Source organism: Ovis aries, chromosome 7 (genome assembly GCF_016772045.2).
Source record: "Ovis aries strain OAR_USU_Benz2616 breed Rambouillet chromosome 7, ARS-UI_Ramb_v3.0, whole genome shotgun sequence".
NCBI classification, from domain to species: Eukaryota; Metazoa; Chordata; class Mammalia; order Artiodactyla; family Bovidae; genus Ovis; species Ovis aries.
Genome location: NC_056060.1, coordinates 26,994,390 through 27,014,169, shown reverse-complemented (window position 1 = coordinate 27,014,169; position 19,780 = coordinate 26,994,390). Strand labels below are relative to the sequence as shown.

Sequence of the window (19,780 nt, the reverse complement as noted above, 5' to 3'; positions counted from 1 at the left end):
ATGGCTTTAAAAAATAGTTAAGAGCACTTAAAGGGGATTTTCAGGTTTTCGGAGAGAAACACGTTGTGGAGGTACTAAACCTCTTAAAATTCTTGTACATGTTCATTTGTGTCCAACTCTTTGTGACCCCACGGACTGTAGCCTGCCGGGCTTCTCTGTCCGTGGGATTTCTCAGGCGAGAATAGTAGAGTGGGTTGCCTGTTCCTACTTCAGGGATTCTTCCCAACCGAACCCACATCTCTTGCATCTCCAGTACTGGCAGACGGGTTCTTTACCAGTGCACCACCTCGGAGGCCCAGAAGTACTAACAACACAAAATTTCCAGGATCAGACCAAAGCATTCCAGGGGTGCAGTTGGGATGAGGAATCTTTATTCCCCAAATTTGCAAAATGCCTTAAGAGCGGGTTTTCTTCCTGCAAAACTAAACAGAACCCAAGTCACCGTGTTTTATAGTCATTCCTGAGAAAATCTGAGGAAGATGGTTTATAAATACTTACAGGATAGGAACAAGCCTCACTGACTTTATTTCCTTGCTTTTATGTTTCTGATTGGCTGGATGATACTTGTGAAAATACTGTAGATAAAAAGCATCTGGCCTTGTAGCAAGCCTGTCATAATCTTGTGAATAAGATGTAGAAATACGGAAAATAAAAGATAACTGATAGGCTTTGTTCCAGTTCTGAGTTTTATAAGATAGTTTTGAGGGAAAGCCCCAGATACCCATAGCTAATCTCCATTCCCACATGGTTTTTTCAGTGGTCTGAGTAAGCTGTTTTAAAAGCAGGTAACCCTTCTTCCCTCCCCTTCTCCAAGCTGGAACATCCCTGCAAAGTGATAGAAACCTAAGCTTCAGTTAATTTAATTCTTTGTCCTCTTTTTCTAAGAGGTCCTGCATCACAGGAGAGCTAGTATTTCTAACTAATTCTTATAAAAGTTGCTGAGCCCATGGGGAGCTGAGGAAAAGTTCTCTCTCTATCCTTTTAATTAGCTATTTCCAGAAGAATGTAGCCAGCTGCAATATTATATAGATAGCAGGTGACCAATATCAGTTTCTCTCTAGGTCGTCCTGTCCATTCTCTAAGAATTGAGCAGTGTGTCAATGTAAAGTGTAGACAGCAACCCAGAGCAGTACTACCAGTATATGTGTGCGCACTCAGTCACTTCCAGCTCTTTGTGACCCTGTGGACTGTAGCCCGCCAGGCTCCTATGTCCATAGGATTTTCTAGGCAAGAATACTATAGTGGGTTGCCATTTCCTCCTCCAGAGGATCTTCCCAACGCAGGGACTGACCCTGCCTCTCTTGCATCTCCTGCATTGGCAGGTGGATTCTTTCCCACCGTGCCATGTGGGAGTCCCAGGAGTTGAGCAGTCATACCCTCAGATCAAGCCTGCCTTCCAGTTGCTGGCCCATGCTTCAGGATTCTGTGATCCTAGTTTCTTTTTGGATGCTAATAATTACTGCAGTGACAGGGGTGTCAAATGTCTGCCCAGTTGCACTGAAAGTTCCCAGACTCAAGAAGGCAGATGGCCAAAGGTTCAAGTTATGCTTCTGGTTTTGAACATTGTTTGCTTACAGGACGGTCATGAAGTCAGGCTCAGAGCTGGTGAAAGCTGGGTTACGGGCGTTCTTTGAAAATGCAGCGGAAGACTTAGAGAAGACTTTGGAAAACCTGAAGCTCGGCAAGTTTACCCATTCCAGAACGCAGATCAAAGGTGTCTCTCAAAATATTAACTACACCACAGTGGCTCTGCTCCCCATCTTGACATCCATCTTTGAGCACGTGGCTCAGCATCAGTTCGGGGTGGACTTACTCTGTGAGTTGACCTGCCATCTGTCATGGACTCATGTGTACCCAGCTGCAGATCCTTAGGAAGTGTGTGGTTTATTCCCTTAGGCTGACCTTCAGGGCAGAGTAGAGACAACCATTCCACACTTTTTCCTTGCTAATTTAAAAAAAAAAGGAGTAGACTCTTGGAGGAGATGAGATCCCCAAATATCAGTTTATAAATACTTCACCTTTTCCCACTGTACTCAGGACCAGAGTCTTCCACCCACTGGTTTCACTCTCAGCCATTGTGTGTTCTCTTAATTTGAAAAGGTTATCTGTGAAATCTGTTGAGATACAGGTTTGCTCGCAGACACCAGTTTTCCTATTAAGAAGCTTTAATTTATTCACTGTATATCAGGAGCAAAGGAAAGCTGCTAACATCCCAGTGTCTGAGCCACCAGAAGAAAGACCATAGCTGGTTGGTTTTACTTTGTGTTTAGTACCATGTTCAGCCCTCTTTTTCTGCCACCAAGCTTCAGTTTCACACTGTAAGTGGTGGCGCATGGTTGAATTAGTTTAACCAATGGCCAATAGCTAAGGCTGTGTCTTCCATAGCCCTCAGTAGTGAAAATCAGTTATTTCCTTGGGGTTAGGGGGAGAAGTAGGGGAACATCCAAACTCATTATTCTGTGTCATGGAAACAACACACTTTCTTGTCGAAAAATAAGAAATTAAACTAGTTCTTTGTGTTAAATTAGTTCCAGCTTTACTGTGAGTTCCATACATTAATAGAGGCACGTAGCCTGCCCATTAAATTCTGAGTGCCTAAGTGAAAGATGCTCTTCCCTTGAGAAACATGGCAAAATCATAATACAATTGAATTACCTTTTGTAAAGCATCTATCAGAGAAGCTGGGACAGGTGGACATGAGGTATTTTGCTCTTTCTTGTGAGAAGTAGGGACATTGTACACATCTCCCTGGAAAAGGAACAAAAAGCTCCCTCAAGCGTCAGATTCCTTTCATTCTTCCTTTCAAAAAAAGGAAATAGTGCTCTGGATAAAATTTGACTGCAGTGTCTCCCTCTTGGAGGGGAAAAAAAATACCCACTTGGAAGGATTCACTGGTCAAACGATTCCTTTCCCTGAGCTGTGTGATCTGTATCCGGGGTTCCACAAAGGACCTGGGATGGCACAATGGTGGGTGTTTTCCTTTTGGTGTTTTCTCTTCCAGCTCAGCAACTGGCATTTGAAAAGAGAGGGGCTCTATTTGTTAAAAAGAAAGAAAGAGAGGTCTTTGGCTCTTGAGTGAAGCCAACGAGTTTTCTGTTCGCAGACCCTTGCTGTGTGCAGGAGGTGGACCTCTGGGGTTGATGCACAAGAATGACAGTTCTTGTTTGTTCTTTTCAGTGGGTGATGTTCAGCTTTCATGCTACCATATACTGTGCAGCCTCTACTCCCTCGGGACAGGAAAGAACATCTATGTTGAAAGGTAATGAGTGAACAAAAGAGGCTAACACGTTCGGGCTGAATGTGTTACTGAAGTCTTTAAACACTTAACAGTAGCATCTTTCCAATCCAGCAGAAGCAAAATGCTCACTGAAATGGCTTAGTGATTTTGAGCCTCGCTTATGAAATGTTTATGGCAGTATTTAGAAGTGTTAATGAGGCTTCTAAGATGTATGACTTCCATGGAGATAGCTGGAGAATGTTATGTGGCTGGAGGAGCAATATAGCCTAACTAAATCATGTGCTGGTGGCCAAAAAATGTTGAAGAAACATCTCTTTCTTTATAATCACAACTTTCAGAGAGCTTCCAGAGTTCCTGTGGTTAAAGCTTGCTGAGAAGCTCAAGGGACGTGAGGCAGTTGCTTTAGTGTTTAATGAGTTTCTATGTGATACGGCCCTGGACCTTTACCATTCTTGGCTGTCGGATTAACTATAATTTTTAAGAAGTCCACACTTTGGAAACAGCTACTCAGTGGTCTTGAATCTGAACAGGCTGACTTTCCAAAGTGTTTGAGTTCCCACTCTGCTCTCTAATCTGCCTGGAGCAATGGAGGCCTTGGGCCACCCCTTGCTTTTCAGAATCAAATGTCATGTGTTGTGCGATTCTGTTTAAATCCATGGAGAAGATCAGAAGGATAAACACAGTGTTAGCCAAACTCTAGATCTAGACTTATCCTTGGAAGATTTTTTTTTTCCTTTTTTTGCCTTTTCAAATAAGGAAACTGGAAAGAATTTGATCTGTGCTTAAAATTGCTTAATCTAAACATCCTGTTGATACCCATGATCTGTAGACCTCCTCAATTTATGATCCTTTATCAAACAAACCAGCGATAAATCCCTGTTTCATATCTAAACTTACATAAATTCTAATTGCAGTTTCTCAATAAAGCAAAAAAAGACTTTAGCTCCTTGAAGAACTTAGGATCTGATGACTTGAAATCATGTGCTGATAACCAAAGCATGTTGAAGAAATGTCTATGTCTTCATAATTGCAACTGTTAAATAGCTTCTAGAGTTCAAGAAATTAATTGAAGAACTAACAGCTAATTTATTTTGATTATGACTTTAATTCCTTAGAGTTACATAGCTTTCCTTATTGTTTTATATGAAATATAAATAAATAGTCTTATCCTTTAATAGGAACTGGGCAGACAAAAGTTATACACATATTTTATACCAAATCAAGAGAATTAAAATTTTTAATATTTAATACAGAATTTCACTTAGGGAAGGTGTCTTTACTTTCACTAAGCATTTGTGAATATTTTCTCAACATGTTTTCTTATCCTCTTGGTTTATATGTATGTACGTGTATGCTAACTTAACTTCGGTAGTGTCCAACTCTTTCCTACCCCATGGACTATAACCTACCAGGCTCCTCTGTCCCTAGGATCCAGATAAGAATACTTGAGTGGATTGCCATGCCCTCCTCCAGGGGATATTCCCAACACAGGGATTGAACTTGCATCTCTTATGTCTCCTGCACTGGCAGGCAGGTTCTGTACCACTAGTGCCCCCTGGGGAGATCCTTGTATGTATGTACATGCGTCTATATGTATATGTGTTTTTTTGGTACAATTTTTTGAAAACCTTATGCATTACTCTCTTTTGTTTAAAGAAAACAAAAGTCAAAGAAAGGTCAACTCTGAAATGTCAGACCAGAAAAGAGACTATTCTTCATATGACATTTTATACTTTATTCATATACTCATAGCGCTGGGAATATCGGTGCCTGTGTTTTACATTCCACACAGGCAGAAAGCCAGACTTGAAGAAGCACCTAGATCAAGTCTGCCCCTATTGTCATCTGTTAGTTAATGAAGCAACTAGGATATAAAGATTTAAAATCCTCAAGTTGTGATGCTGCCACCATTAGTGACTTTTATTTATTTTCTATTGTATTGTGAAAGTAAGACATACTTATTTTAAAAAATAAATCAAACAGTACAGACCTATGTAAAGTTAAAAGTCTGCCGCTTTCTTCACCCCAGATCACCCCACCTAGTAGCAGTTTGTATATACCATTCTAGACATTTTCTACATGTGTACATTTTTACACATGTTGCTGCTGCTGCTAAGTCGCTTCAGTCGTGTCCGACTCTGTGCGACACCATAGATGGCAGCCCACCAGGCTCCCCTATCCCTGGGATTCTCCAGGCAAGAACACTGGAGTGGGTTGCCATTTCCTTCTCCAAGGCATGAAAGTGAAAAGTGAAAGTGAAGTCGCTCAGTCGTGTCCGACTCCTAGCGATCCCATGGACTGTAGCCTACCTTTACACATGTTAGGAAAATAATATTGCTTTATAACTTTGTCTTGTTGGATGAAGCTAAAAACTGAATTTCTTTAACATACAACTCATATATTTTTAATTTATCATTAATTAAAATAATTATTAATTCTCTACTGTTAAAAAGATTACCAAGTTTATTACATTTGCATTTCTGGCACTTCCTACCCTTTCAAAGAAAGGCAATGCCAAAGAATGCTCAAACTACCGAACAATTGCACTCATCTCACACGCTAGTAAAGTAATGCTCAAAATTCTCCAAGCCAGGCTTCAGCAATACGGGAACCGTGAACTTCCTGATGTTCAAGCTGGTTTTAGAAAAGGCAGAGGAACCAGAGATCAAATTGCCAACATCTGCTGGATCATTGAAAAAGCAAGAGAGTTCCAGAAAAACATCTATTTCTGCTTTATTGACTATGCCAAAGCCTTTGACTGTGTGGATCACAAGAAACTGTGGAAAATTCTGAAAGAGATGGGAATACCAGACCACGTGACCTGCCTCTTGAGAAATCTGTATGCAGATCAGGAAGCAAAAGTTAGAACTGGACATGGAACAACAGACTGGTTCCAAATAGGAAAAGGAGTATGTCAAGGCTGTATATTGTCACCCTGCTTATTTAACTTACATGCAGAGTACATCATGAGAAACGCTGGGCTGGAAGAAGCACAAGCTGGAATCAAGATTGCCAGGAGAAATATCAATAACCTCAGATATGCAGATGACACCACCCTTATGGAAGAAAGTGAAGAGGATCTAAAAGCCTCTTGATGAAAGTGAAAGAGGAGAGTGAAAAAGTTGGCCTAAAGCTCAACATTCAGAAAACGAAGATCATGGCATCTGGTCCCATCACTTCATGGCAAATAGATGGGGAAACAGTGGAAACAGTGGCAGACTTCATTTTGGGGGGCTCCAAAATCACTGCAGATGGTGATTGCAGCCATGAAATTAAAAGATGCTTACTCCTTGGAAGAAAAGTTATGACCAACCTAGATAGCATATTCAAAAGCAGAGACATTACTTTGCCGACTAAGGTCCTTCTAATCAAGGCTATGGTTTTCCTGTGGTCATGTATGGATGTGAGAGTTGGACTGTGAAGAAGGCTGAGTGCCAAAGAATTGATGCTTTTGAAGTGTGGTGTTGGAGAAGACTCTTGAGAGTCCCTTGGACTGCAAGGAGATCCAACCAGTCCATTCTGAAGGAGATCAGCCCTGGAATTTGTTTGGAAGGAATGATGCTGAGGCTGAAACTCCAGTACTTTGGCCACCTCATGCGAAGAGTTGACTCATTGGAAAAGACTCTGATGCTGGGAGGGATTGGGGGCAGGAGGAGAAGGGTATGACAGAGGATGAGATGACTGGATGTCATCACTGACTCGATGGACATGAGTCTGAGTGAACTCCAGGAGTTGGTGATGGACAGGGAGGCCTGGCGTGCTGCAATTCATGGGGTTGCAAAGAGTCAGACACGACTGAGCGACTGAACTGAACTGAACCCTTTCTGCCTTTCATTTTTTGCTGTGTGACTCCTTATAACACACACACTTCACCCTGGAATATTTTAGGACTGATATTCCTTGAGCTGTTTACCTTGGTTTGTATTTGAACGACGCAGTATGTAGCCAATCTTTGTCAACTGTGGTTTGCCCATTCTAAAACTTTTATTTTGGTTTACCTCTTGGGTGGCCAGATTCACCTTATGTTGCTGTTTCTGTCAGAGCGCTTACTCTTGAGAGTTGGCATATTTTGTAATATCATCCGTCGACTTTATATGTGGACAGTTTGCATGGTATAAAATCCTTGGGTCATAATTTGCCTCCCTCAGAAGTGTACAGACTTTGCTTCTCTGTGGTCTGACAGTGTGCATTCCCGGGACCTGGTGATTTGTTCCCTGCACACATGACTTTGCTGCTGCTCACTGGGTTCTTTCTTTGTCTTGAAGCTCTGTCACTTCCCTGTACCATGTCCCAGGGTTGTCCTTTCCATATCAACCCCTGCACTTCTTCTCAGAACTTAATACCCCCCCTCAGGTTCCAGAATTAGATCTTACTTTATTTAATGAATCTTCAATTTTATTATATTGTTGCTGAGGTTTTTGGTCCCCGCTGTTGTTCAAGGAGGGAAATTATTTGTATCTATTGACTTTTTCCCTAACCTTCCTGCCTCATTTTCTCTGTAGTAACTTTTAGCTAATTGCTCTTTTCTAAAACTGTTTTGATTTGGTCTGTATTTTTCAGTGTGAAGTTATCACACATTTTCTAAGTTCAGCATAGGTCTAAATTCCTCCTCAATTTCCCCCAGCTCTTGTGGGTTTTAGAGGGGAGAAAATACAGTGAAACCTACCATTACCATTTCTCTGCCATGTTTTACTGAAGTTTCTTGGCTAGCAAATGTCTTATAGGGTTGCAAAGGAACCACTCAATATTTGGTTTCCAGCTATAGCATGAATGCATGGTCAATAGAAAAGATTCCAGACACCTCCATGATAGGGTTGACTGTGAGGAGGAAAAAAGTCATTGAAACAGATTAGAGACCTTTTGGGGGGAATATTTTCTAATTGAGGCTAGACTGAGACAGTCACCGGCAGGTAAATTTTCAGATACAAAATTTCAGAGTAGGATGAAGGCTTTTACCATGTGTATTTAAGCATAAAGAATGCTTGAAATTCTTTAACCTGAATATACTTTGATTTTATTATGTTTATTCATTTGGTTGCATTGGGTCTTCTTCGCTGCATGCAGACTGTCTCTAGTTGCAGTGAGTGGGGGGGGGGGTCTGTTCCTCTCTAGTTGCCATATGTGGGCCTCTTACTGAAGTGGCTTCTCTTGTTGAACAAGGGCTCTAGAATGCAGGCTCAGTAGTTGTGGCACATGGGCTTCGTTGCCCCAAGGCATGTGGTATCTTAGTTCCTGGACCAGGGATCAAACCTGTGTCTCCTGCTTTGGCAGGTGGATTCTTAACCACTGGACCACCAGGCAAGTCCCTACTTTGATGAAATGATAGAGCATTTGATGAGGATGGATCAAGAAGACTAAGTTTGGTAATTGACCACATTAAGCATTGAATCTCCATTTTATTTCAAATTAAAACTTTGTTTTTGCCTTCACACTTTAGAGATATTTATATCTGCCTTCCTGCTCTGCCTGTTTTGACCAGTTCTTTCCTGATGAAACATTGCTCTCCCCAAACTGCTGAGATCACTGGTATTGCTGTCTAGAACCTTGCCATGCCTCCACTTTCTGCCCCTTTGCTACCTGTTGCTTACTCTCTTTTGCATCCTCTGGAATTTACACAAAGGAACTTTCAAAATTGCAAAGCACCAGATATGTGCAGGCATAATTATTATTACTAGAATGACTTTGTCTCGGCCTATATCCCTGATGATAGACTGTTGAGAAGCAGGTCCCAATCCGTGGGAAAAAAGTTGAGAGACTGACTTAGGAATTAACAAAACCTGAAATACAAATTGAACCAAAAGGGAATGAGGAGAGGGAGGGATAAATTAGGAATTTGGAATGAAAAAATACACACTACTATGTATAACATAGGTAAACAAGGACCTACTGTATAGCACAGGGAACTATTAATATATTCAGTATCTTGTAATAACTTATAATGGGAAAGAATACACACACACACACAAGATCACTTTGCATTGTAAATCAACTGTGAAAGTGAAAGTCACTCAGTCATGTCCAACTGTTTGCGACCCCATGGACTGTAGCCTGCCAGGCTCCTCTGTCCATGGAATTCTCCAGGCTAGAATGCTGGAGTGGGTAGCCATTCCCTTTTACAGGGAATCTTCCCAACCCAGGGATCGAACCCAGGTCTCCTCATTGCAGGCAGATTCTTTACCATCTGAGCCATACTTCAATGTAATGAAAAAAAAAAACAACTGAAGTCTCTTCAGTCTGTCAGCATTGACCAAGTTCTGTTATATGAAAAGTACTGTTTTTAACAGTAATAACTGAGGGGGCTTGCAGGGAGAGTGTTTCTCTATCGAGGGGTAAACTCTTCCAGTATGCCCTTTGGTTGCTAGGGAGCTGTTTCTGTAGCCCTTGCTCTCTGCTTGGTCCACACCCACAATGCCCCCTGGGAGGTGCTAATCACCACCAGTATTTTAGCAGCAAGTTTAGGCTTCCCTGGTGGCTCAGAGGTTAAAGCGTCTGCCTCCAATGCGGGAGACCCGGGTTCGATCCCTGGATCAGGAAGATCCCCTGGAGAAGGAAATGGCAATCCACTCCAGTATTCTTGCCTGGAGAATCCCATGGACGGAGAAGCCTAGTAGGTTACAGTCCACGGGGTCGCAAAGAGTCGGACACAACTGAGCGACTTCACCTCACCTCACCTTTGTCTAGCTCAGTTGGTCTTGGACCTGGAGGCGAAGGTCATCCCTCTGGTATTTCACAGCCAGGAGCATTAACTGGCAGACTTCTGGGCTTTTACAGAAAAAGCTTTTCTCAGTGAGGCCAGCACTGTTATTTCCCTCTCCAGCTTATTAGCATCGTTGTGTGCTCCAGACTAGAAAATGCCTGTGGTGAGCTGGCAGAAACTCAGTTTGTCAGTAACTAAATATCATGCTTGTCCCTCTCCCTCACATCAGGGAGTCAGCATAACACCAGAGAACCGTCCATTGCCCCCCAAGGATTGCCTTTCATCAGACTAACTCTAGAAATCCACTTTGGGGAGATCATAACTTCAATTTTGGTGAGTGAAAGACAAGAGAAGTAGTATGGATCAATTAAAGTAAAGAGTTCCTTGGGCTACAAGGAGAGCAAACCAGTTAATCCTAAAGGAAATCACTCCTGAATGTTCACTGGAAGGACTGATGCTGAAGCCGAAGTTCCAATACTTTGGCCACCTGATGTGAAGAACTGACTCCTTGGAAAAGACCCTGATGCTGGGAAAGATTGAGGGCAGGAGGAGAAGGGGACGGCAGAGGATGGGATGGTTGGATGGCATTACTGACTCAATGGACATGACTTTGAGCAAGCTCTGGAAGTTGGTGATGGACAGGGAAGCCTGGCATGCTGCAGTCCATGGGGTTGCAAGAGTCAGACATGACTGAGCAACTGAGCTGAACCGAATGGGTAAATTTAGTACAAAGACAGCCCAGGACCAGCTGTATCCTGGATTCCTCTCCCTGCCCCAATTAAAAAGTTGCTCTCAGATTTGATATCACCCCTTGTCACATGAAGACATGTGGCTCTTCATGTTCAATGTGCAGAGGCCCTCACTCCAATCAGCTGTCCTGAGGGTTGGCCTTTCCGCCACCACCATGAACTTAGAAAGAAGCAAAGGAGTGGGAGGAGAGGAGGTGTTGAGGAGGAGAGATGGAGAACAGGACTGGCCAGGGCCTGTTCAGAGATGACGCAGCCTTGCAGAGCTCCCTGGAAGACCCTTGGGCTCTGCCGTCTCCCCAGCCCTGCCCACTCCCTGCCTCCACCACTAATGTGCCATGGGCTCAGTCGTGTCTGACTCTGCGATGCTGCCAGGCTCCCCTGTCATGGGATTTCCCAGGCAAGAATATTGGAATGGGTTGCCATTTCCTACTCCAGGCGATCCCAACTGAGGGATTGAACCCGCGTCTCCTGCCTTGCAGGTGGAATCTTCACCTGCTGAGCCAGCAGGGAAGCCCCTTCCACCACTGATGCAGCTCCCAAATAGACCTTCCAGAGCAGACCTGGATGGGATGATTTAACAATCAGATCTTTCACAGAAGGACAAGGCTGTGCTGTTAGCTAACAAGTGCTTAACTGGCTGAGGGCATTCTTGCTTGCTGGAGGCTGATTTGAAAATGATTTGGAAGCTCAAATACTTCAGGCCAAATAAGTTGTCAGCTAATCCCCTAAAAGCTGAGCTCAAGAATAAGATAGAAAAGAAGGGATAAAATCACATGTATTTGTTTTCTTTTAAAGTAATTAAAAGATCACATTTGTCTTAAGCTTGATAACTTGGCTAAGGAGTGTATGGAAGTTCCAAGGAGTACACAGCTTTCTATCGAAACTCACCCACCCTCTCCCTCCTCCCTCTCTCTGGTCCAGCAGACTCCTCTGGCATCTCAAGCAGAACAGTTCTGTGGACCCCCAGGCTAGCCCCCAACACATTCTGACTCTACCCTAGATAGTCTTGTCAAGGCATTTTTTTTTCAGGACCAGTTAAGATCACATTTCTAACCCAACTCAAATGTATATCCTTTCGCTATGCATAATGAAGTTGCAAGTTGATTCTAACCTTTGTAATGAGACCATAAAGACATGCTATTTTGTCACATTGCAGCCTGCCAGGCTCCTCTGTCCATGGAATTCTCCAGGGAAGAATACTGGGGTGGGTAGCCATTCCCTTCTCCAGAGGATCTTCCCAACCCAGGGACCAAACCGAGGTCTCCTGCACTGCAGCTGGATTCTTTACTACCTGGCTTACTTCTCAGACAACAGTGGCTCCCCTAGCTACCTCCCTCACCTGTCCCCTAGAAAATGCTTGTTATCCTATCCAGAGACTCTTCAGTTTTGACAGTCTGGTGTCTTGGTACTACTGGAATTATTGGCTGTTGTCATCAGTTCAGTTCAGTTGCTCAGTCGTGTCCGACTCTTTGCAACCCCATGAATTGCAGCACGCCAGGCCTCACTGTCCATCACCAATTCCTGGAGTTCACTCAAACTCATATCCATCAGGTCAGTGATGCCATCCAGCCATCTCATCCTCTGTCATACCCTTCTCCTCCTGCCCCCAATCCCTCCCAGCATCAGAGTCTTTTCCAATGAGTCAGCTCTTCGCATGAGGTGGCCAAAGTACTGGAGTTTCAGCTTCAGCATCATTCCTTCCAAAGAACACCCAGGACTGATCTCCTTTAGAAAGGACTGGTTGGATCTCCTTGCAGTCCAAGGGACTCTTAAGAGTCTTCTCCAATACCACAGTTCAAAAGCATCAATTCTTTGGTGCTCAGCTTTATTCACAGTCCAACTCTCACATCCATACATGACCACTGGAAAAACCATAGCCTTGACTAAATGGACCTTTGCTGGCAAAGTAATGTCTCTGTTTTTGAACATGCTATCTAGGTTCGTCTTAACTTTCCTTCCAATGAGCAAGCATCTTTTAATTTCATGGCTGCAATCACCATCCGCAGTGATTTGGGGACCCCAAGAAATGAAGTCTGCCACTGTTTCCACTGTTTCCCCATCTATTTGCCATGAAATGATGGGACCAGATGCCATGATCTTAGTTTTCTGAATGTTGAGCTTTAAGCCAACTTTTTCACTCTCCTCTTTCACTTTCATCAAGAGGCTCTTTAGTTCCTCTTCACTTTCTGCCATAAGGGTGGTGTCATCTGCATATCTGAGGTGATTGATATTTCTCCCGGCAATCTTGATTCCAGCTTGTGCTTCTTCCAGCCCAGCGTTTCTCATGATGTACTCCACATATAAGTTAAATAAGCAGGGTGACAATATACAGCCTTGACATATTCCTTTTCCTATTTGGAACCAGTCTGTTGTTCCATGTCCAGTTCTAACTGTTGCTTCCTGACCTGCATATAGGTTTCTCAAGCGTCAGGTCAGCTGTTCTGGTATCCCCATCTCTTTCAGAATTTTCCACAGTTTATTGTGATCCACGCAGTCAAAGGCTTTGGCATAGTCAATAAAGCAGAAATAGATGTTTTTCAATGATCCAGCAGATGTTGGCAATTTGATCTCTGGTTCCTCTGCCTTTTCTAAAGCCAGCTTGAACATCAGGAAGTTCACAGTTTCCGTATTGCTGAAGCCTGGCTTGGAGAATTTTGAGCATGACTTAACTAGTGTGTAAGATGAGTGCCCTTATGCGGTAGTTTGAGGGTTGCCATTCCCTTCTCCAGGAGATCTTCCTGACCTAGGGATTGAACCTGGTCTCCCACATTGTAGGCAGACGCTTTACTGTCTGAACCACCAGGGAAGTTGGCTGTTGTCATAGTGAAGGACAATTAATGGGATGCTGGGTATGAGTTTCTTTTTCCTTTTCATAGCACTTCTCTTTAACTTTTTATTTTATATTGGAGTATAGCAGATTAATAATGTTGTGATGGTTTCAGGTGGACAGCAAAGGGACTCATATATATATATATGTGTGTGTGTGTGTGTGTGTGTGTGTATATACACACATACACACACACATAGTATTGCTTCTCCCCCAAACTCCCCTCCCATCCAGGCTGCCACATAACAGCCTGGTACGCCTCAGTGAGCAGAGTTCCCTGTGCTGTACAGTAGGTCCTTGTTGATTGTCCGTTTTAAATATAGTAGAGTGTACATGCTGTTGGGCATGGGTTTTGGTGGGAACTGAAGGTAACCATGAGAGCTTAATGCCTTCCTGTCTCTGCAGAACTGCCATAGTGCGGTATGCGTTTGCTCTTGGCTCCAAGCATGCCCCCTCTAGCTGACAGTTTTCTCCATAATGGCTCTGTAATATCCCCCAGTGTGCAGCCTGACATCCTCTGCCCCCAGGGCTTCTCCTGGTGGGCTTCATGCACAGTATCCACATTCATACTGATGAGTTGAAGCTTATCAGTCACAGAGGAAGACAAACAAGAGGGGCTTGAATCCTGTAATCCCTTTTCATCTCTTAATTATTGACCTAATGTGTACCTGTTCTACTAGTTACCTTTGTATCATGTCTAACAAAGGATGCACATTATTGGTTTATTTGAAGAAATTCTTCCTCTTATTTGGAAACTGGCATCACATATGTAACTCACAAGGCAGGTGTGTGTAGTCTGTCTGTGATCGAATGCCAGACAGTGGCAGGGAAAAGATACTGATGGGTGGAAAACGGATGGCTCTGGTGTCCCATTCATCAGGAAGCAACAGATGTCAGCCCCCTTATGGGGCCCTGTGAGCCAGCGCTGTGACTGTATATCATCTCAGTAGCAGAAAGAACCTGCTGGATTAGACAATACAAATCCAGGGCTAAGCCCAGGTCTGAGAGGGGACGCATTCTTTCAGTACTAGCTCTGCTTTGACCAGCTGGTGGCTTGTGGTCCATCACTTACTCTTGCAGCCTTGGTTATCCTGCAGGTAAGTGTAAGTCCTCTTAGCCGGAGAACTAGAAATCTGAACTAGGAATCCCAAGCATTTTGATTTTGATTGATTGTGTCTTTCACAGAAAGACTTAAAAACGAAAGTTTAGTGCATGGTGGACACTCAAGTGTTTGTGGAAGAAAGAGAAGTAATAGGTGTTACAGCTCTTTTGTCTACATCAAGCAATTTGGTTTGGACATGTCATTTATCTTGCAAGGCAGAACTTTAATTTGGTGTGTCATTGGTGTTTTGGGCCCATTGTCTACAGTTCCCATTGGTCAACACAAGCTCTACTTATAACAGGGAATAGACAAAGAAATTCCATGAAGATTTTTAAACATTTTAAAAACTGGGAGGATCTGATTCAATCTGGATGCCAGCCAAACTTGCTCTCAGAGATGCTGGCAGAGAACAAACTACATAGTATATATCACCTTAGTTATTTAAGAACTAGGTAGCAGGGAATGAGACCATTGTAAACCATTGGTTAGTGTCCAGAAAAAGAGGGAAGGGAAGAACATGCAATCCAGCTGAGCTCAAGGCCCAGCATGTCCAGTGGAGCCATCTGTGGGGAAGTGGCCCGAGACATCCTGGGAAAGAGGCCTGGTCCACCAATGCATGGGGCCAGCACAGAGGTGGCATCACTTCTAAATGGACTTCTTTGTTTCCAGGCAGCGTCCTGCCCTTGGAGAATGCCTGGCCTCACTGGCAGCCGCCATACCAGTGGCATTCCTGGAGCCCACCCTTAACCGCTACAACCCGCTCTCCGTCTTCAACACCAAAACCCCCAGGGAGAGGTCTAGTAAGTACCATCCATCAGAGGTCATCACTGATGTACTTAGAGGAAAGCAGTGGGAGAGAAAGCCAGAAAGACAAGGACAGCAGCCCCCAGTCCTGTTGGTTCATGTGGTCTGAGAGGGGCCAGGAGGTCAGAACTGGTGCCCTGTGAGAGGTCTCCATCTTGCTGGAAAACTGAGCTCACAAGCAAGTTCTTTGTTTTCTTTAGACTTTGGTTTCCTCTTTCTGTGGAAAGAGGAGATGGTGCAGTTGGTTTCAACATCCCTTGAATCCTAAGAGCTCAGGTTCTCCTGTCTTCCCTGATCTCCATTCCCTTCCTGCACCTGGGGATGTGACTGTCCTCTGTTCCTCTCCAGAGAGTGGGAGCAAGGGGGTAGCACAGGGCTGCACTGATAACCTTGGTATACTCTTCAAGTCCACAGCGAGGCTGTGCTTCTAAGGATGATGACCATGCGTTCTTCATTTTTATGAAGGATGGATAGGAAAACACAAGAAGGAATTGAAATTCTACACAGAAGAGAATTTGACAGGAGTGTTAGCATACTGAGTTCTAGAACAGTGCTAGGCTATGGTCCAGATCTGCCCACTGCTGATTTTTATAAACGGTGTTTCATTAGAACATGGTAATATCTGTTCATTTACATGTTGTCTGTGGCTGCTTTAGCACTGTGTTGTTGTTGTGTAGTTTAATCACTGAGTCGTGTTTGACGCATTTGTGACCCCATGGACTGCAGCCCACCAGGCTCTTCTGTCCATGGCATTTCCCAGGCAAGAACACTGGAGTAGGTTGCCATTTCCTTCTCCAGGGGGATCTTCCCAACCTAGGGATCCAGCCCACCTCTCCTGCATTGGCAGAGGACTCTTTACCACTGAGCCACCAGGGAAGGCCTCAGCACTCTGTAGGGAAGGAAAAATAATTTTCCGTTTACCCTTCATTGTTCTTGGCTGAGACCTCCCCTCTGAAATAGATTGGTGGGAGGAAAAAAAAACACTTAATTATGGACATGTGTGTACATAAGGGAGCCCCCAAAAGATGTGAGATTCAAAAGCCAGCCCAACATTTGAGACTTATATGCCATCCTGAGGAAAAGGTTAGGAGTCTAGGGCTTCAGACAGGGTGGGAATCCGTGGGAAAGTGAGAAGAGGAAGGGCTTGGTAAGCAGTGTGCCTCACCGTGCTTTTGGTAAGAGCTCTCTTCTCGTACAGTCTCCCGTAACTAAGGTAAACTTTGTTTACAAAGGTAGATTTCCCTTACAAAAGGGTAACTCTGTTTTCAGACATTCTCCTGGATCTTCAGTTTCTTAAAAGTAATCAGCTCAAAGTAATCCAAAGGGGCATATTTGGGGGTGGCCCATTCTGTTCCCCTTCAACTGCAGCGACAGAGTTGAGTAGTGGCAGCAAAGACTGTTGGCCCTGCAATGGCTAAAATATTTACGGTCTGGCCCCTTTATAGGAAAAGTTTTCCCACCCCCCTCTTCTAGAATAACCTGGAACTGGAATCCAAGGCAGGTGGTAAACCTGCTTCTGGGGGATGGAAGAGAAGAGTCCCCATGTATGGATAAGTGTGATCCTGCTGTAGGACAATGGAGTAGATCAGAGGCTCTTCCAATAGGAACCTTGAATGAAACTTGGCCTCCAACTGGAAAGAACTACCTTGACTTGATGTAACATGAAGCAAAAGCTACCACGTGATGGGTTAGATTGATGCGAAGAAAAGCAGAACTCCCCCCCCCCCAAAAAAAATCATAGCAAACCATTTCAAACCAGGTATATTCTGTTCTTAACCAGTATTTTCTTAACATATTGGCACACAGGACCAGCAGATGACTAGACTGTTTTTCAGTTCCATTTGGTTCAAGCCCTCTTTTCAAACTGTCGTGGGTCTTAAGAGTCCTAAGGGAAGAAGGGTTCTTGCTACATTTTTCTCTGTCACTCTTCTTTCCATCTAAGAATCCAGAGTGCTAAGCTTTGGCAGCTTTGTTCCCACTTCAGATAAAAGCAGCACCTGGTCCCCAGTAAACATGACCAGGACATTTGAGACAAAATTGCTTTAAAAAGTTCTCTTGTTGAGCTAAAATACTGCGGAGACCAGTGTTCTCAGAGCTCATTGAGAGCGATATATTGCCAAGTTGCCTCCACGTTCCAAAGTCTCACATGGCATCTCTCAGTTAATTCCCCAATCCCCTCAGCCTCATCTCACCCTTTCTCCCCTTTCATGGACTAGGAAAATTATAGTCCCAACCTTGTTTTTCTCTGCTGTCTTATGATTCCACATGAGTTATGTCTTGCAGCTAAAGTAGGAGTTAAACGACAGAGCAGGCTTTGGTAATGATGAGGAAGGGCTGTGGCATCTGTAGACAGAAGCCAGCTAAGATATTGCTCCCCAACCTTATGACAGAGCTGGATACTGATGTATTTATTCTGCTCCAGCTGTGATTCAAGGAAAAGTGTCTCTGTCTGTGTCAGCAGTGTATAGAGCTTGCACCTTGGGAAAGAGAGAGATCTACTTTGCTCTTGAACTCATAGAGGTAGTTGTTGTTCAGTAGCTCAGTCATGTCCGACTCTTTGTGACCCATGGACTGCAGCATGCCAGCCTTCCCTGTCCATCACCATTTCCCGGAGCTTGCTCAAACTCATGTCCATCAAGTCAGTGATGCCATCCAACCATCTCATCCTCTGTCATCCCCTTCTTCTCCTGCCTTCAATCTTTCCCAGCATCAGGGTCTTTTCTAAAGAATCAGCTCTTTGCATCAGGTGGCCAAAGTATTGGAGCTTCAGCTTCAATATCAATCCTTTTAATGAATATTCAGGGTTGATTTCCTTTAGGATTAACTGTTGGATCTCCTTGCAGTCCAAGGGACTCTCAAGAGTCTTCTCCAACACCACACTTCAAAAGCATCAATTCTTTGGCACTCAGCTTTCTTTATGGTCCAACTCTTACATCCATACATGACTACTGGAAAAACCATAGCTTTGACTAGACAGACTTTTGTTGGCAAAGTAATGTCTCTGCTTTTTAATATGCTGTCTAGGTTGGTCATAGCTTTTCTTCCAAGGAGCAAGAGTCTTTTTTAATTTCATGGCTGCAGTCACCCTCTGCAGTGATTTTGGAGTCCAAGAAAATCAAGTCTGTCTCTGTTTCCATTGTTTCCCCATCTAGTTGCCATGAAGCAATGGGACATAGAGGTAGAGTAGCAGGCAGATTTGAAATTGACCCAGATGGAGGAAAGCCTAGACTGGCTTTGGAGGGAAGGAAATGACTGTGTCCCATTGTTCTCAAGGGCTATTAGAAATATGTTTCTTCTTATCTTATATACCTTTACGTTGATTTAGTAAGACATATTCATAAATTAAAAATAAGTATCTGTCATCGCATTCTCCGTAAGGAAGAAGGGACAAGGTTGTGATTAGTGGTGACACTGTTGTTCATCCATCAGTCACACACTGCGGACTCAGGGCCCAAGTCCTCTGAGCCCATATTTTTCATCGTTCAGTTAACAAAGAGTGAATTCTGACGATGTGTCCAGCTCTTGAAAAGCAGAGTGTACATAAATATGTATTCTGGGATAACCATGTTTGCCTGGAGCCAGACAATGACTGGACTCTGAAAAGGTAGACTTCATTCACTACACACAGTAGGTGGCCTGAGGGAGGAGAGGGGAAGGAAAGGAATGTGACAGATGATGTGAGTCTTTGGTTGAGAAATACAACAGGAACTGAGTTATCAAGCCTTCAGTCAATTGGGCATCTCAATAAGTAGAGTCTCCCTGGTAGCTCAGATGGTGAAGAATCTACCCACAATGTGGGATGCCCAGGTTCAGTCCCTAGAGAAGGGAATGGCTACTCACTCCAGTATTCTTGCCTGGAAAATCCCATGGACATAGGAGCCTGGTGGGCTGTAGTCCATTTTGCTAGCAGAGTTACTCATATTAGGACCTCTTCTATCCTGTAACATCCTGGAGCATTTTTTAACTCATTCAAAATTGTTAAGATCTGTCTAGAAAAGGCTTATCTAGCTGTGTGCTAGATGAAGTCTTTGGTTACGTGTGGCAGTGGTCTATTAATCAGAATCTTGTTGTTGTTGACTCCATTCGTGAGTAGAATTAGATCTCTGTGTGTGTATACTCAGTCGCTAAAGCGTCCAACTCTTTGCGACCCCATGGACTATAACCTGCCAGGTTCCTCTCTCTATGGGATTTCCAGGCAAGAATATTGGAGAGGGTTGCCATTTCCTTCTCCAGGGGATCTTCCCAACCCAGGGATCAAATCTGCGTTTCCTACAGTGGCAGGTGGATTCTTTACCACTAAGCCACTAGGAAAGCCCAGTCAGGATAATAGATTAACCAAAACATCCTACTCACCAGCCAAGTT

The 19,780-nt window shown here is 43.8% G+C and overlaps 1 protein-coding gene across 1 annotated transcript in view; it reads left to right on the top strand.

Moving 5' to 3' along the window:
* The window catches only part of RYR3 (ryanodine receptor 3), a 576,153-nt gene that overhangs the window by 483,902 nt on the left and 72,471 nt on the right, over positions 1-19,780 (top strand). The window contains exons 63-65 of the mRNA XM_060419037.1: positions 1,578-1,816; positions 3,178-3,259; positions 15,283-15,413. Of these exons, the coding sequence (XP_060275020.1) occupies positions 1,578-1,816; positions 3,178-3,259; positions 15,283-15,413 (452 nt within the window). The remainder of the gene's footprint in view (positions 1-1,577; positions 1,817-3,177; positions 3,260-15,282; positions 15,414-19,780) is intronic.